General features: G+C 38.9%; 2 protein-coding genes across 6 annotated transcripts in view; both read right to left on the bottom strand.

Annotated features, from left to right (window-relative positions):
* The window catches only part of l(2)41Ab (lethal (2) 41Ab), a 300,238-nt gene that overhangs the window by 7,397 nt on the left and 274,634 nt on the right, over positions 1-18,207 (bottom strand). The window lies entirely within an intron of this gene.
* LOC147644901 (uncharacterized) lies at positions 12,513-17,308 on the bottom strand. The gene is made up of 5 exons (XM_086838470.1): positions 17,011-17,308; positions 16,645-16,794; positions 14,572-14,883; positions 13,683-13,794; positions 12,513-13,611 (listed from the first exon to the last, which is right to left on the bottom strand). Exons 1-5 carry the CDS (start codon positions 17,306-17,308, stop codon positions 12,711-12,713), a joined length of 1,773 nt encoding a protein of 590 aa, XP_086694596.1. The 3' UTR covers positions 12,513-12,710.

Below are 18,207 nucleotides of genomic sequence, written 5' to 3'. Positions count from 1 at the left end.
ACGAGGAGGTAGATGAGCTATTGACCCTGTTCCTAATGAAACTACTCAAGAAGAGGAAACATGAACAAACGAAGCCCTAAAATATCTGCAACAGAACGAAAAGACTAAGAAAGACGCTTACCTGGTACGAGGACTAATTTTTTCTTTAACCAGCAATGACAGGCAAAGTTCAAAGGATCTTTAGTCAGGGCATTGAAAGTTCCCGATGGAAAAAGACAGACAGCAGCACCCAGCGTTTAAGCGAACTACAGCCGTGACAAGATGAAACCGTTTTTGTTTCCATACCTGGGCGACATCGAAACTAAGTCTAAGTCTAAGATTAGGTTCGTGGCATTTGAACAGATTCGGAAAAGATATAAGCAATTTAGAACCCTCCTGCGCCAAAAACTATAAAAACGAGTTCCCAGTTCACTAGGAATGACATCATGGTACTGACGGTTTATACCCAAATTCACGGAGAAATGAATAAAAATGTAGTGTCACCTTCCTGCTTCGCAATAGGAGATCAAGGTAACACATTACTAATCCATTGCAGGGGACATATAGACACGGGAAGATTAAGCAAGATTTGTGCCAAAACGCAAATTAGCTCAACCAATGTCAGGAAGACAGTATAACAGTCACTGGAGATACTAGTTGACACACAAATGCCGGGGAATATGCGAGAGGCCTCAGGAGCGGATAAATGCAAGAATATACAAACACAAACATCAGCGAAAGGCATTACTACGATCTAAAGGTCGATCAACACAGAAGCGCAACATGTTGGAAGAACAAACGGTGGTCGACGGTGGTTGAACTTCTAGAAGGTGCGTTTGATAACGTAAACGAAAACTTAATCCTGAGCTCCTTCAAAACAATCCTGACGTTAAACAGTGGTTGCAGCAATATGCCAAATTTTAAACACCACTAGAGCAAAAAATTTGCGAAAATTAAACAAAATGTCTAAGCATTGGCAAACGAAGTACGAATATTTCCAGTCCAAAGAGCTTTCCGTTCAGCTCTCCCAAGCTATGTTTATATTACTTGCAGTTAGTTCTTATTCACCTTAAAAACAATAAGCATTCGTCGCGTGTAACCTTGAGGGGTCCCTTGTTCTGGGTTTTTATATGAGTGTTTAGTAATTTAAGCTGCCCCTCCCAACAAGACTTTTTAGCGTTTTTTTTTAAATTTTGTGTGTTAATGTTTAAAAGTTTTAGCTGTATTTCCAGATGTGTGCATTATCAATAATATGATATCAGCGTCCTCTTTTTCTTCTTTTACTCTCTCTTTGTGTTCGTGTCACGTGTATGAAATTAAATTATTTGTTTTTTACTTATAATTTTTATTTTATTTTTTTTTCTTTTGTTGACTTCATTTTGATAGGCGATTCCTGCCAATGAACGTTTACTTTCATGTAGGTTTTAAATTATTGGTGCTCAGAAATCAGTACCAATGCAGAAAAATTAGCAAAGACGATTAATGCGATACAGAATAATATTGGAGACATCGGCCACATTCCTGATATGAGCGACCTAACTAAATGTTTTTTATTTTTGAATCAAAACAAACGTAAAAAATTATCAGTTCTTATATTTATGCCAAATTAAGGGGTTACATACAGTTAGAAGGCCAAAAAAAAGTGCATTTTTGAGAGTGTTTTCTGAAAAAACTTTTTAACTTATTGATCCCAAACTTTATACACTTATTATAGTATCTTTTAACTGTATTTTAAGAGTTAGAACTAGTAAAAATATTTATTTGGAAGAGAGTTACACCTGTTATCCGGGAGCTCCTCTTAAAAAAGACGTTTTGCGGTGACCACTATATGTCGGAACTGGATCATCCGAAATTAAAAAACCAAACACATTTCGTTAGAGTAATGTCAAATCTAGAAATTAATCGAAGGACTAAGCCGAATAATTTTTATTGACAAAATGACAGTTTCGAAAAAAAAAAATCGATTTTTCGCCAAAATTTCCGCCTTAAATTGTTTATAAAAAATAAACTATTTATTGGAAAGAAAAAATCTTCAAGTAATCTCTAAAAAATATATTTTAGAAGGTCGTGTTAAAATTTGAGACTAATCGGGCTAGCCGTTTTCGAGCAATGTTGCTCACCGACTTTGAAAACACAATTTTGAGAAAACACGTTTAAAGTTTGGAATGCACATATACATAGAAGCACTTTACATAGAGCGCTCTGAAACGACTTTTCAAATTTACTTATAATTCAGGAAATATTCACCGGAACTAAACGAAACTTTCTGTGTATATTCTTAAATATATTTACATTAAGAAAATAAAATAAAAAAAATCGATTTTTTTAAATTTCTAACTGTATGTAACCCCTTAAAAAACAATTAAGTAATACCTGCTTTCATTTCATTCTGTGAATGTAAAACTGCAAATACAATATGTATAGGTATATTATATTTGCAGTTTTACATTCACAGATTTGCATTATTGCTCCACATCTAACGATCGTTTGTATGGCACCTATATGTAACCCCTTAATTAAAGACTCAAAAAGTGGTTAAGACGATCTGGCAATGTTCGGAAGGGATGGAGAGGATTCGTCTCAGGAATTTGTAATTGTGTTCAGGTGGGGTTGCTGCAAGACATTTCGACCCGAATACATAGGAATTATAGCATACAGTGCTCGGACCTCAATTTATTAATCAATCATTTGCCTACATCCTGCGATCCTGCTTGGCTCTATGGGCGTCTTCTGTCGGGCGAATGGGATGCGCCGTGTAGTTTCACATAAAGTGTGAATAACTTGAAGGCCGTTAAGATCTACCAGAGTGAAAACAGTTTGGAGAGGCTTAAAAATTTATGAGAAGTTGGAGAGGCCTTTGAGTTCTAAGAAAATTAGAACAGTTTTAAGGTAACCGTTAAGATCTACAAATTATGGGGCCCATCCACAGTAGAATATGTTGTTGAATATGTCGAGCCGCTCGAACGAAATAGAATTCTTTCTATCCATGATACAATTATACAAGGTAGTCTCGTCGGCTGCCTAACCGTTCGGCTTTTTGTCAGTGCGTTCTCGTTTGTCAAAGGAATAGGTTGTGTGCGGCATGATACAATTATACAAGGTAGTCTCGTCGGCTGCCTAACTGTTCGGCTTTTTGTCAGTGCGTTCTCGTTTGTCAAAGGAATAGGTTGTGTGCGGACGATTTTTTTTTTACTATTAACCCTTGTGTGAGATGTCGTTCTGCAATTTCTGTCGGAAGCACGTGCATGAAGTAATTCTACCATGTTTCTATCTTGCTTGTGTTTGCAACAACATGCTCGACAATGGATGGCAACGTTGGCACGAACATCTTTTGAATCAACCGTTTGAAGCGACAACACGTGATAGCGCAGTTCTAAAATGTCAAAACAATTTCTTTATTTTAATTGAAAACTTTATTTCCAGCCAAAGGCGCAAACATTAATTGCCAAATGTGCAATTATAGTGGCGCTGTCGTTGTCCGTTGCCATGTATGCTTCTCAAAGATTTCCAAGCAACTGATGTTTGCGAGCATGTTGCCTCTAGTTGGTGGCAAATGAAATTTTTGCTCGACGAGCGGTTCGGCCAACATGTTCTACTGTGGATGGGCCCCATTCATAAGAAAACCCCTTTGAGGTCTACAAAATGAGAACAGTTTCAGAGGAGGTCTACAAAGTGAGAGGTCTACAAATTAAGGAGAAGGGTTTTAGAGGCCTTTGAGGTCTACAAAGTGAGAGCAGTTTGAATTAATTCTTTTCAAAAAGATGCTGTTCAGAGTGGAAGTTGCAAATAAAACCGATTAAGGATTTGTTTTAGGCTTACGTTTAGTGTTATTAGTGTTAAATATAAATCTGTTTTGGGTCCTGAGAAAACTAGACCCTGAAACAAGATACATACTTTTAAGAAGACTGAGCGTTCAGCACCGTAGTTTGACCGAGCTGATAAATATAAGGAAAGGGCAGATTAACAACCGATTCAATTAATCTTATCATGTGAAATTGATTTTTTTTTGCAGCGATTTTACTCTTCAGTAAACAACTGAGGCTTATTCGAGATTGGCGGATAGTATAACGGAACACATTCCGTAAAAAATGAGTTAGTGGCATTGTAAAAAATGTCCACGGAAACTACCATGTCAATGGACATGTATAGATCGGATCGTCTTGCAAAAACACAGGACTTTTTTGTCTGTACGGTCAGATATGTTCTGTAAGTCACACCCAATGTCAGGAGTCACATCGAAAGAAGGATGATACGGATATTCGGGCTGCGTCAGAGGCGCCACCCAGGCTAAACTGACTCTCGCAGGATCAGAGATGAAACAAAAATAGAACAAGCGCTGAAATTTCGTTCATGGTTGACTTGAGACAGCGAAATGTCAAACATTATTGCATTCTTCGAAACTTTATAATTCTCATGCGAATGTGGAGTCAACCGCTATGGGGACACCACCGAAGAGGACGTCCGATAGGCAGATCAGCCGATATACTGCGAATATAGCTTAAAAAAGTTCGGAGCTCAGAATCTCCGACTATAATCACGTTTCTGTGAAAACAAAATACACAAATTAGAATAGCTGCTTTGACCGGCAAATTGATAGGGAAGTAATTGTAAACAAAGAATTGAAGATTTAATTAAACCAAGGTGGCTTAATTATGAAATATTAGTAATGAAAAAACATAAACTCAACCTCCAACTCCAAGACCAGTGATTTAAAAAACCAAAACTTTGCACGACTTTTCCCTGGGCGATGACCGGAACAGGAACGCCTGAACCCGTAGGCCCTAAAGCGAGCTCCACCCCGAGCTGGCGAAATTCCTTTAGCTGAACCCTCCACGAGGACGTCGGTAAGTCACCCCGTACCACGGATAATGCATTGCCGCTTGTACCATCTGCCGTATTCATCCAGAATAATGTCAGAGGAAGTAATTCATTAGCCATGGTTGGAGGCATAAAACGCAAGTGGGTAGTTCCCCGGAAAATAAACCAAACGTAAGCACAAACGTCGGTGGAAGGCGTGACCGAAACCACCGGCGCGCACGGAGGAGAGGTCACACCTGTAGTAGAACTGTAGGAAGTAATAATTCTGACACATCAACGACACAGAGCAAATTATGACGCACGGTTGCCGTCATCGATTCAGACCCGAACCTGAAGAGCGTTCAGCTCACAAAAAAAGAGGAAGAAAGCCATCCCTACTCGCCGAAACCATGCACCAGTTCCTCGCGCAGGTACGGGCCGAAACGGTCAAGCGAAGTTACAAAGCAGCTCTCAAGATCCAGAGCCGGCTCCAGGACAAATAGCCCCTTAGCCTTAGCCCTTAGCCGAGCAAAGAATCAAAAAGGGCAGGGTACACTACACTAAGCTTCCTCACATGAACTCGTCAGGTGACTTGGTCAACAATGTGGAGGAGTTGCTTGTCAGCTAAAGGTTACGTTCCGCTGAGAGTATCCTTAGAGAAGCTCCGGCGAACAACGCAACGCCGTCCCAATCAGGCAGGATGAAGAAGGAGGTGAAGGTTAGTAAGGTGACCAAACGACAACTGATCGTGGCAAACCTTGACGTGAGTGAATCAAAGGCAAGATAACCGAGGTGCGGTGGAAGACGGCGCACCGGGAATACGCGATCGTTTTCTTTGTAGACATATCCGGGGCATTGAACAATGTAAGCATAGACGCATTAATGGACCGCTAAGAAGCGACCAACACGCAGTCCGCTATCAACTTCTGGATAAGCAATCTACTAAGTAGTTGACGGATTGTGGCACCGCTTCCTTCGTGAGCTTACAGAGACAGCCCGCACGGTGGAGTCCTATCGCCCCTCCTATGAAATTTAGTGTTCGTCGACCTAATCAAGAGGTTCGATAACATCTTTTGCTGACGATATAAGTATAATTATCACGGGAGTCTGTCCATTGACTTTCAGACAAGGTAGGACTCAATTAAAAATGGGCAAGGACCGCATTGTCTTCACCAAGAAAATCAAGTTGCCGCTATGGAAAAAAAAAATCAATATAACTAGACCCCAAAAATTAAGTCAACTAACACGGCATTATTTTTGACATTAAGCTGGCATGGAGTAAAATCTCTATAAAAAACATAAAACATAACATAAAAAAATATAACATCAATACATGATATAGAGCAATACATTAATGGCATATAAGACATTGGACATAATAACAAAACTATAATAATCGTTGTTATTTTATTAGGACAAACAATCTGGAAAATATTTAAACAATTATAAACCAATAATTTATTATTATATATTATATTTATTATCATAATTCTTATAATTTTAAATCAATCCAACAATGTAAGGGAACGAAGTAAGCTAAACAATAAATCACATAAATTCGATAAGTCGAATAAATCGTTAGCAAAGAACAGACCAATTCTAAATGCAACTGAGAATACAACAAAGTAGGACTCCCAAATACAAACACAGAACAACCATAACATTATGAAGAGGTATGAATATTCTACGTACGAGCTTGATATCAATAAAAAAAAAATTCACTTTGAAATATCGATACTGATGGTATTAAATATCCAATTATAAATTAAAACAGGTGATAGCCTTAAAGGAAGAAAGTGAAAAAATTGGCAATCCCGATAAAAAAAATTAAAATCGACCAAAAGCGAAAAAACTGACTTAGAAAAACTTATTTTCTTATTCAGAGGAAATATAACAAATTAATCTATAAATATAATATTCTCGTATCAGACTCCCCCGAAACGGCTTGACCGATTTTATTAAATTTGTATGTATTTTCAGTAGGTCTAAATATCTAGTACTACCTATTTTATATACCCCTAAGTGATGAGGATTATCTACGATTTAAATAAAACCCCTTGGGGCGAATATGTACAGTCATGCTTTAGTATTATTATAAATAAGTAGTAGGGTAGTATAATATATTCAGAGCATAATAAAAGAATATAATAAACAAAACACCTTACTTTAGGTCCAAAATGAAAGTACTTCAGAATTTAACAAAAATTCAAGCTTCAGATTCAGGTTGTCTGATATACATCTAGTGTAGTTGAAGAAACAAATGGCAAAAAAAAACCACTCAGAAAGCTAAAACTAACGAAAAATTCACCAATGAAATTGATAATTTACGAAACTTGCAGGAACTTTATATATCGATGAGGGTTTATCAGTTATACATTCCGATTTATTCTGTACCAAAGAAACGCCATAATGGTTAAGAAAAGCGAAAATGACCGACTTAAAACTACACTTGTAGCAGGCAATACAAAAAAATAAATTATATAGATTATATGATGATACAGGTGCAGACATTTGATTATAAAACAAGAAAGGAAGCGTGCCGAAGTTTATATACCCTTGCAGATAGAACTTCTATGACTAGGAATCCATACAATATAAATTATATATATTTGTGTTAAATACAATGAAGTAATACCTGCTTTCATTTCATTCACCTATACATACATATTATATTTGCAGTTTTACATTCACAGATTTGCATTTTTCCTCTACATCAAACGATCGTTTGTATGGCACCTATATGATATAGTAGTCCGATTTTCATGAAATTTGACACAAAATGTAAGACTGACATAAAATAGCTATATTTCAAATTTGATTAAAATCTCTTGAACTCTGAAAAAGTTCTAATTTTTTATTGTAGTATTTTCTCGATCGTTCCTATGGGAGCTATATGATATAGTCATCTGATCTGGCCCGTTCCAACATATATACGAGTGAGAGTATATAGAAGGCTAACTACAAAGTTTCATTCAGATAGCTTCAAAACTCAAACATGTAGTGGCGACTGAAGAACCTAAAAGATAAAGTTGGCCTAAAAGAATGCTACACTTTACGTAAGGTCCAAGCCAAGCTTTCCATTGTTGTTAGTGACGTAAAGGTCAAGAACGCAAGAAATAATCTTTATGTAAATTTTAAGCCTAGCTTAGTTATTTTTAGAGATAACGTAAAGCGGTGTGTGCGGTAACGCAATAAAGCTTTAAGTAAGCTTGCAGATGTGCCGAATGCAAGAGCTGCACCTTGCCCAGAACGCTTTCTGGCAATTATAACACCGAGCTCAGAGTTGCGCTAGGGAAGAAAAGCTTGAAATCCAATTAGGAAATTTTTCGCTGCGGCTAAACAAGCTCTTTCCGTTTCCGTGGAGATCTTTCTGATCGAGATTCGCGAGTGAATAGGCGCAAAGAAGTGCTCGTAAGAGCCAACATTAACTAGTGCTAGTGACTCGGGGTTCTCGGAGAATTTTTTTCTGTAAAGTGGCCGCAGAAAGCTTCACCGAAAAGTGAGTAGAGGAGTGCCAAAATTTTGGGGCACAGTGAGTAACCTTTTTGTTACAGTGAGTAACCTTTTTGTTACCTAGGTCAGGAAGGTCTAGAAAAGTGGAGGCAGCGAAGCAGCGTCAACCCACGGCCAGGGCCAAAGGTCGAGGAGACCTTTCGCCAAGGGAAAATCCCTTAATTTTGGTACCAGGGCTCAGCCAGCGGGTAATTATTAAAACTGTGTGAATTTAAAAATTTATAGATTGGGCCATGCAGTAAAGTTTAAAGTCCCTAGGCAAGGGGTACCCCTAAGCTGAGGTGATGAAGTGACGAGGAGCAACAACCAGCGCGGGAAGAGCCGATTCTCAACAAAAATTAGGCCAACAGCGCGGATGCGCAACCCATTTTCTGGCCAGCTTCGCGCCTGAAGAGGGGATTGATTTTTTTTTTGTGAAATTTTGTTATTTTGACCACGCGGGTTAACCTTCATTCGCCCTCTGTGATCTAACCTCCTTAGAGTATATTAATGCAAGTGAAAAATAACTTTAAATGGGGTTTTACCTTTTTTTTTTAATTATTGTGCGACCAATTTGCTCAAAGAGAGTCAGTGAAATTATTGGTCCAAAACTAGCAACATGTTGGCCTTTTGAATTTGAAAAATTTATGCTCGGCATATACCTCTGCTTGCGACTAGCCTTAAATTTAAGGAAGCCAAAATGATGTGAATTTATGCTGAATTTCAAACATTTTAATTTAATTTATAATTAACTAGCTGTACCCTGCCACGTTTCTCTGTGGCATATTGTGGTTAAGAGGGCACTTCTGAATACATCAATGTTCCGGCAAATCATCTTCCTGGCATAAGGTGAAGAAGGCAGTCAGAGTTGTCGCTGGCGGATTCAGGACTCTTTCCTGCACATTTCTTTCTGTGAAATAGATACGTTGACCATTCTCCAAATGGACTGCCAAGTGAACTAAAGCTGGATAGCGTTCATGAATGGGGAACGAACAAATTCTCCATGCAACCTCGTTGCTGCTTATGTATCTTCCAGCCTGGTATTGAGATATTTCATCGACAACTCGTATTGCATTGCTGTCACCATTTTCTGCCTGAACACCAAAAACTGCCATATCGCTGCCTTTATTCACGTACTTGCAGATATATTTAATCGATTTCACGGAATTGCAATATTCTACGCTGATGTGCGCTTTGTATGATTTTGACAATAGTGGTGAGTATGGAACCACCCAACGATTGTCTACCTCAATATCACCAATTCTCATGTTTAAAGTTGCCGAAGTCCCTCCATCTTCAGTTGACCGTCTCCTATACAGAGGATATCCATCGTCCCCTGTTACGGTGTTGGCTGTAAATGCTCGAGGATATCGCTTGGAACACTTCCCGTCTACCATGCATAGTGAACTTCGGTTGAGGGTACCACATGGGCCATGGATCATGTTCTTGATGACAACTGCATGCAAATCTGTATCAACCTCTGCCCGTGGAATCTCAGCGCATATAACATCGTCAATTTCGTCTGGAGTAATTTTATCATACAGCCAAATCAGTATGTGCGCATGCGGCAATCCTCTCTTCTGCCATTCTACTGAATACATCCAGCACCGCACAGATCCAAAAACTCCATGTTTCACAATGAAATCCATCAGTGACTTGAGCTTTTGTCTAAAACACGGGCTGTGATGTCATGCCTATCCCTATATGATTGTCCAGGAAATAACAGCTGTACTATCTCGTCCCAAGCTGGATTGCATGTGAAGGTGATAAATAAGTCTGGACGGCCGTAGCAATGAACATATGCCTGGGCATCTTGAGCATATTCATGCATGTGGCGTGGACTACCTATGTATGAGGATGGCAAAATCGTGAGCTTTCCAACGTTGGTTGTATTACGGTCATTCATCACAGCATCCCGCAAATGGATATATTCCTCGGACCGAAGTTTCTTCTGATTCAATCGGAGGAACAGCAAACGTTCTGTTTCAATTTTTGCATACATATCGACAATGTACTAATGAAACAACTGACGGCATTTCAATATATGATTGCAATCGGTCCTCCTAACCATTAACCCGTATGAGTAAAAGTTCATCGCACAGCCGCTCAGTCTCTCGGATGGAGGCCCGTTCATCGTCAGTCATATTCGTAATCTTACGTCTTTTTGATTCTGTATTGCGAATACGACGACCCAATCTCGACTTCTTTGGTGGCATGACTTCGTTTCTTACTGAACCTGAACAAAAAAATAAAATTTGTATCTCCAATTTCTTCTTTCAATATGTTTTGAATGTTTGACAGGAAATGCTTTGATTCAGCTGGCAGCCTGTAGAGGGCGCAGCAGTAGGGGCACGGAGAAACGCGAAAAAAAATGTGATATATTCCCAAATGCAGATAAGCTATCAACATCAAAAGTAGACAATAACCGAGCTGGAACCTCAACGCATGTTCTCTAAAAATTTGGGCTTAAACGGTTCAGAACTTTTCAAGTTTCTTCTTTCAATATGTTTTGAATGTTTGACAGGAAATGCTTTGATTCAGCTGGCTGCCTGTAGAGGGCGCAGCAGTAGGGGCACGGGGAAACGCTAAAAAAATTGATATATTCGCAACCGCAGATAAGCTATCAACATCAAAAGTAGACAATAACCGAGATAGAACCTCAACGCATGTTGTGTAAAAATTTGGGCTTAAACGGTTCAGAACTTTTCAAGTCTATGAAGGATGTAGACACGAACAGAGCATTTTTATATATATAGATTCAGTTACTTAACTTTAATTTTACACACATTTATTTACTTCAAATGGAGTTCTCTTGTTGCATAGCGAAGATAATAGGGTAAGAAAAAGAGAAAAACTTGTAGTAAAACAATACTTAAGCATACAATTTCGATTTTATTTAAACTTTTAGGATAAAAAAATTATATGTCTTTTGAATTTTATTTACAATTTTTAAACACTCACATATACACATATGCACCTCTTTTATATTCTACATTTTAATTTTAGCTTATATGTATATCTTCTGTGTTAGCTTTAAGTTTTAAATTTATTTTATTAAAACTGTTTTAACTTTTGAAATTAGGGAAGCTTAAAAACCGTAATTTACCGACTCGTGGGATGACTCCACGGTCGTAGGGTTCCAAAGGGGTCTCTAAAGCCATGCTCTTGTGGCAGGTGATCTTTGGTTGGGTGGGCCTTAAGCGAGCACAATAACATCTGTGTCTCTGCAATGTATTCATTTTCTCTCCGTCTTCTTTTCTGTTCTTCCAACTTCCTCTTTTCTTCTGACTTTTCTTTTAAGTGTGAATTTTGTTTATCGTTCTTCCGATTAGCTTCTAGCTATGGTTTTGTCGCAGCACGCTAATTTCTTGCTTTGTTAATAATTATGTGTAGTCGTCAACAAGATCTGGGTGAGCAAGACCTCCACCCCCAAAGCCGACGAGCTAGAGGCGGAAATTTTTAGCGTGCCCCAGCAGCTCAGATCCTCGCCAACCCCTGACAAACTATATGGTTGCACACTACAAACATCTTATGATTTTGCTTACACCTTTTTCAAAAAATATAACCCTTTTTTATTCACACAAATACACATATTACAGCCTCAGTTTATATGAAAGTGGGACTCAAAACGGGTATTTTTTTTTGTTGTGGAAAAGTAGTAGAAGTGTAGTAGTAGTAGAAGTGAAATCTGCTCAGCTCTTTTAAAGTATTTAATTATTTTAAATAGTAAGAAAAAAAACAGAACATATTAGCCTTTATTGTGACAGTTGCGCTGGTCAAAATAAAAATCAGAAGTATCTTTTTACTTTGCCTAATTCCACCTAAACAATAAAATCATTATATAATTGCAAGCTAACTATTTCTAAGAAAAAATTTGATGATCTTAATAATGTATGTAAGCAAAATAGTATACCTCCCAGATACCAAAATGAATTAAAAAGTTTGGGGCGTTCTTCGAAAGTATTATATTGTTTATACGAAACAGATGAAGACGATGATATTTTGGTTTAATTTTTCATAAATACATTACAAATATTTTGAATATAATGAATAAATAATGTTGTTAATTTCTTTTCTTTTTAAAATTTCTAAAAAAATTTCTTAAGAAAATTCTTATTTCGCATAATAAATCAAATATACATAAGTATCATGCACGTTGTGCACAAGGGTATGAAAACAAAGCGAACTTAATTATCGTATGTATGCAGTGTCCTCTTTAGTAAAAGTTGTAACACCGGCTTTGATTTAATGATATTGTTTAATACATTTAACTGGTAACTTGTAACTTAATTCAATCTTAATTTAACAAAACGTGGTTATCTTAATTTAGAACGTCCAAGCAAAACGAGATTCTGGCGGCGAATGCATTTGCGAGGAGATGCCAGACTTATCTGCAATCGATTACTCCCTTTCAGTATATTGTATCGAAGGGAATCAGAGACTTAGTATGTGAGTCCGCTTCTGGTAACTTTGGCCACCCTACCAACACTACCGGATCCCACATTCGGCCTTCCTGATGCTTGATTCGACCCGAATGGTTTCATATACTCTGCAACTGTCTTAGTCCTATATGGCCCTTCTCCTTGCCCTATTCTTTCCACGTCGTGACGTCCATGATTATTGACCTTGACTACTTTGTATGGTCCTAAATACTTTCCTTTCAACTTCAAGCCTGTCCCGTATTGGGTGCGTTCAATAGCAACTAAATCATTCAACTCAAACTTACGTTCTACCTTTCTTTTAGAGTCGAATGTCATTTTATTTTTTGTTTGAATATCCTGAATATTCTGCCTTGCTATCTCTCGTAGCTTTTCCCTTTCATCCTGTAGCTCAGAAATCAGACAATCTTCGATAAGTTCTTTAAATTCCTGATTACTTGAAACACGCATATCCAATCCAGTTAGCAATTTGAACGGGGCGACTTTCGTGCTCCTCGGCTCAGTGTTGTTAATCGCCTGTTGCACTCTGCCTACCTGCTTATACCAGCGCCCTGGATTTTCCTGGCTCAGTTTCGATAGCAGCGGAACCACTATGTGATGCATACGCTCTACCTGTCCGTTACCCCTGGGAACTCCTGTCGCGATTAGCAAGTGCTGTATTTTCTCCCTTTCGCAATACTCCTTAAAAAGGTGTGAAGTGAATGCAGCCCCTCTATCTGACACGATTCTGTATGGGTTACCAAAAAGAACTGATTGGCGCTCCAAACAACTCAAAACTTCTTCAGCCCCAGTGCTCCGTGTAGGGTATAACCATACATACTTTGAAAAAGCATCGACTATGACGGCTTGTCCCCTTTGTCTATCGGAGTCAAAAACCCTTCCTGCTTTCCAGCTTTTGTATTCACTAAAATGCACTCTACATAGCTCTCAACAATCTTCGCTATCTTCTCTCTCACCTTAGGAATGAAATAAGACTTCTCGACCAATTCTTGCGTCTTTTTTGATGAAAAGTGTCCTTGCTTGTGGGCGTTTCGTATGATTTCGTCTTCCATAAGTGATGGAACTACAAGCAGCTCCCTATTCGGATCTTTGAATAAGATTCCATTTGATACATAGAAGTCTTCATACTGTTTTGTTTCGACAACACTCTTCACAGCCTTGGTCCAATCATCTGATAGCTGAGCTTCTCGCAAACGGTGTATTAAGCTATCTGTCACAACGAAACAAAACACCCTGCTCAACGCATCTACATGTCTCATCTTGTTACCTGACCTATGTTCAATTTCATAGTCGAAGTCTTGAAGGTACATTGCCCAACGCGAAACCCTGAGCGGAATCTCTTTCTTTCTCATGGTCATGGCAAACGCATTACAATCTGTGACTATTTTAAATCTTTTCCCAAGAACGTAGACTCGCCACTTAACCAAAGCTCCAATAACTGCAAGCACTTCCAGTTCATAAGAATGGTACTTCTCTTCGCACGGCTTGGTCTTCCGACTCATATAGAAAATTGGGTGCCACAAGCTATCTTCCTTGTCACGCTGAAGCAACACAGCTCCGAATCCAAATTTTGAAGCGTCAGTATGAATTTCCGTTTCGAGTGCAGGGTCATACAACTTAAGAACAGGCCCATTGATTAGCGCCGTTTTTAATTTATCGAACGCTTCTACTTGCTTTTCTTTGAACTCAAACTTAGCTTCTTTACGTAACAGATCGGACAATGGCTTATCAATCACAGCGTAATTTTCTACGAACCTTCTGAAATACGAAGTCAAACCTAAGAACCTTTGAATTCCCTTTTTATCTCGAGGGATCGGAAAATTTGCAACCGCTCTTGTTTTCTCTTCACCTGGTTTTATTGTACCCAACTCCACGATATATCCTAGGAAATTTTCTCTGTCCTTCAATATCTGAAACTTGCTCCAATTTATACGCAAGCCACTTTCTTCTGCCACTTTCAATACTCGCTTTAATTTCTCCAAGCCCTGTTCTACACTTTTGCTGGCAATGATCACATCGTCCATGTACACTACTGCATCATCGTTTCTTATCGCCTCTCGAAGAACAGCCATTATAAACCTGGTAAACACTGCTGGAGAATTTGTGATACCGAAAGGTACAAACATGAACTCATACTGCCCATTCATGGTTACAAATGATGTGTACTTTTGAGATTCTGGAGACACAGGAACATGAAAGAATCCATTTGTCAAATCCAAAGTTGTGAAAACTTCTCCACCTTGAAGTTTCTCTAAAACGCAATCCATGTGTGTTGTTGGGAAATTTTCTCTGACTATCTTTTCGTTCAGTTTCCGGTAATCGCATCATAAACGCTTCTTCCCATTCTTCTTGTCTACCAAAACAATTGGTGAAGCAAACTCTGAAGTACTTGGTTTGATTATTTTTTCCCTAAGCCATTCCTCCACTTGATCATCTACAATCTTTAGATCACAATAGGCCAAACGCCTTGGGTGTTGAAAAACCGGCAACTCATCTGTCAGCAAAATTTTCATTTCTACAGGTGAACGTTGGTTTTTCTTTGGTTTGTAATTTTCCACCAACAACTGTACTTCAACAGCGACATTTTCCTTTAAATGATCCAATTCCAAGCCTGACTTATGATCTTCGGTACTTAACATACAAAGGCTGCCAATTTCGTTCATAAGCTGCATGCAGGAACTTTCCCTTCCCTGAACCTCTGCTGGCTGCACACTTTGAACTCTCTTTGAAAACACGGTTCCTTTCTTTGTGACCATCATATCTACGTTTTCTAAAATTGTAGTGCCTAAAATTGCATCAAACTTCATGTCCTCATCTGGAATCACGTGGAACATCCACACATCTATGCCATCGATACTAACTGGTGCTTTGAAACTGCCAAAAGTCAGCACCTGACTTTCTCCAATTCCAGTCAAAACTCTTTGCCTACCAATCAAACTGCCAACGCCTACATCAAGTTTTAAAAATACACACCTACGCATCAAACACAACTCTGCTCCGGTATCTACAAGTCCTTTAAATTCAACATTCGAACAAAATACGGACTTTACTTCTAAACCACAAGATACACGAGAATGCTTCGGAATTATTTTCTCCGCCTGAACCACATTGGTTCTTTCTTCCGTTTTGACTTGAGTCCCTACTTTACACTGCGCTGCTCGATGCCCTGGCTGATTACACTTGAAACATTTCGATTGTACTGGACAGTCTCTCTTTATATGAGACGGATCTCCGCACCTAAAACATTTCCTAACCGAATCTGTTGTCTTTTCGTTGACCGACTCTTTAAATACCTTACTGCTTTGGAGAGTGTATTTGTTGTCTGGCTTATACGAGCTTCTTGCCTTCTGGTATGCTTTAATCTGCCACTTCAACTCTTTCAGATTTCTAGCCTGATATAACATCGATTTATTCAATCTAGCATCTGGTATACCTTCTACGAAGTACTCGATTAGACTTTCGTCTTCCAACCGTATAGGCTTAGCTATCTCCATTAGGGCATATAAATACTCCTGTAAAGATTCACTTTTTTGCTGACGACGCTTTCCTAGCCTGCGATGAATCTCGGTTGTAGAAACCTGCACTCCGAACTCTTGTAGGAGAGCTAACTTCAAACTTTCCCAGTTTTTAATGTTTCTCTGGCTACGTACAAACATTTTGGCTGCTCCACATAGTAGCTGTTTTGCATAAACATACTGCTGCAAAGGGCTCCACTCTACGGTAGCTGAACAATCTTCCATCTCCTCAATCCACAAATCTATATTTGGGACACCTGAGCCAGAAAACTGAGAAACACTTCCTTCTACTTCTTTCAAAGTAAACCACGATCTATGTTGGGAAACTTGGCCATGTTGGTTGTCTACTCTGTTGTGGTGGGTGGTTGGTGTGGCTACTGTTGACCTAAACTCTACGGGCTCACCCTCTGTCTCTGACTCACCCTCATCCATCAACCCAAAATGAGTTAGCAATCGTTGTTGTAATTCAGCTTTCAATCCGGTTGTATTCAACTGCAGCTCTGACAGCATCCGTCGCAATTCTTCCACTCGCAATGCCAAGATCTCGCTTCTCTCCATTTTACAAAAATATCCTGTTGAAAATTACAGTTAATATGATGACAAAATTGTGTTTTAACTCTAATCTTTCTCGATACAATTGTAAACAAACTAACAGTCCTGCTTTAGCTTCTTCTTCACACATACATACAATCAGACTGTTACATAGCCTGCGACGACCCTGTTTCGCCTCGTGCTGTCTCGCTTCTTTTCACGTCCACCGCCTTCTTCTTCTTCACACAGCTACCTACTACTTCGCAATGCCTCCAATTGGAATCCAATTTCTGAAGACTTGCAAAACCTTGTTCCTTTGCTATGGCCAATAAGGTTCTGCTGATGTTCTACTGCTCCTGCTCCGCACCTTATTCCACTTCGCCTCTGCTTGTCCAACTCCTGATCTTCTCTAGCTTGATCTGCTGCTGATCCTCGTGTTCTAGCTCTCTTCCTCCAACTCCGTGTTCCAATCTTGACCTGCACGTTCTTGTCTGCGTGTTCCTCGAACGCCACCAAGTGTCTTGCCTTTCCTCGCCTTGCTTCTATTTTCTCCATCCAATCCGCTGCTTATTGAATCTTTGCTCTTTACCAACCTGATTCGATGCAATCTACATTTGGACGCTGCCACTCGGTTTCGTCGTCGTCACTCGCTGCTTCCGTCTCACTCGCCCATGTGTGTGTCTGCTTTCCGCCTTCCGAAGAATTTCCTTACGCTTTGTGATGAAATTCTTTGCGCGTCTCTTGCTGTCTCTGTCACTCGTTGACCAATTTGCGTGGCTTTTCCGAACTCTTAACCAGTTCCAAAATGTTCTAAATTTGTCATCCACCTCACTGCACAATGTTTCTCGTTGACCAAATTGCGTGTCTTTCCCAAACTCTTAACCAGTTCCAAATTTTCAATTTGTCATCCACCTCACTGCACAGTGTTTTGTTAATTATATTTTATTAAGGCTCAAGTTGTCAAATGCTGGGCAATATCGAGTCCCCAAAATTTCAGTGTCCTCTTTAGTAAAAGTTGTAACACCGGCTTTGATTTAATGATATTGTTTAATACATTTAACTGGTAACTTGTAACTTAATTCAATCTTAATTTAACAAAACGTGGTTATCTTAATTTAGAACGTCCAAGCAAAACGAGATTCTGGCGGCGAATGCCTTTGTGAGGAGATGCCAGACTTATCTGCAATCGATTACTCCCTTTTAGTATATTGTATCGAAGGGAATCAGAGACTTAGTATGTGAGTCCGCTAACTTTGGCCACCCTACCAACACTACCGGATCCCACATGTAATTATATTTTTATTTTTTCATTAAATGTTGCCTTTAATGACAAAAATTATGTTTTCATTCGTTAATGTAGCTAAAACCTCGAAACCTCGAAAAATATTTCCATGATTTCCTCATTCCTAAGAGATTATATAAAAAATAAACTTTTCCTGTAAAAATTGATTTTT

Source organism: Drosophila serrata, unplaced genomic scaffold, assembly GCF_035046125.1.
Source record: "Drosophila serrata isolate PLE 108 unplaced genomic scaffold, ASM3504612v1 contig_69, whole genome shotgun sequence".
Lineage (NCBI taxonomy): Eukaryota > Metazoa > Arthropoda > Insecta > Diptera > Drosophilidae > Drosophila > Drosophila serrata.
This window is presented reverse-complemented; position numbering and strand designations above follow the sequence as displayed.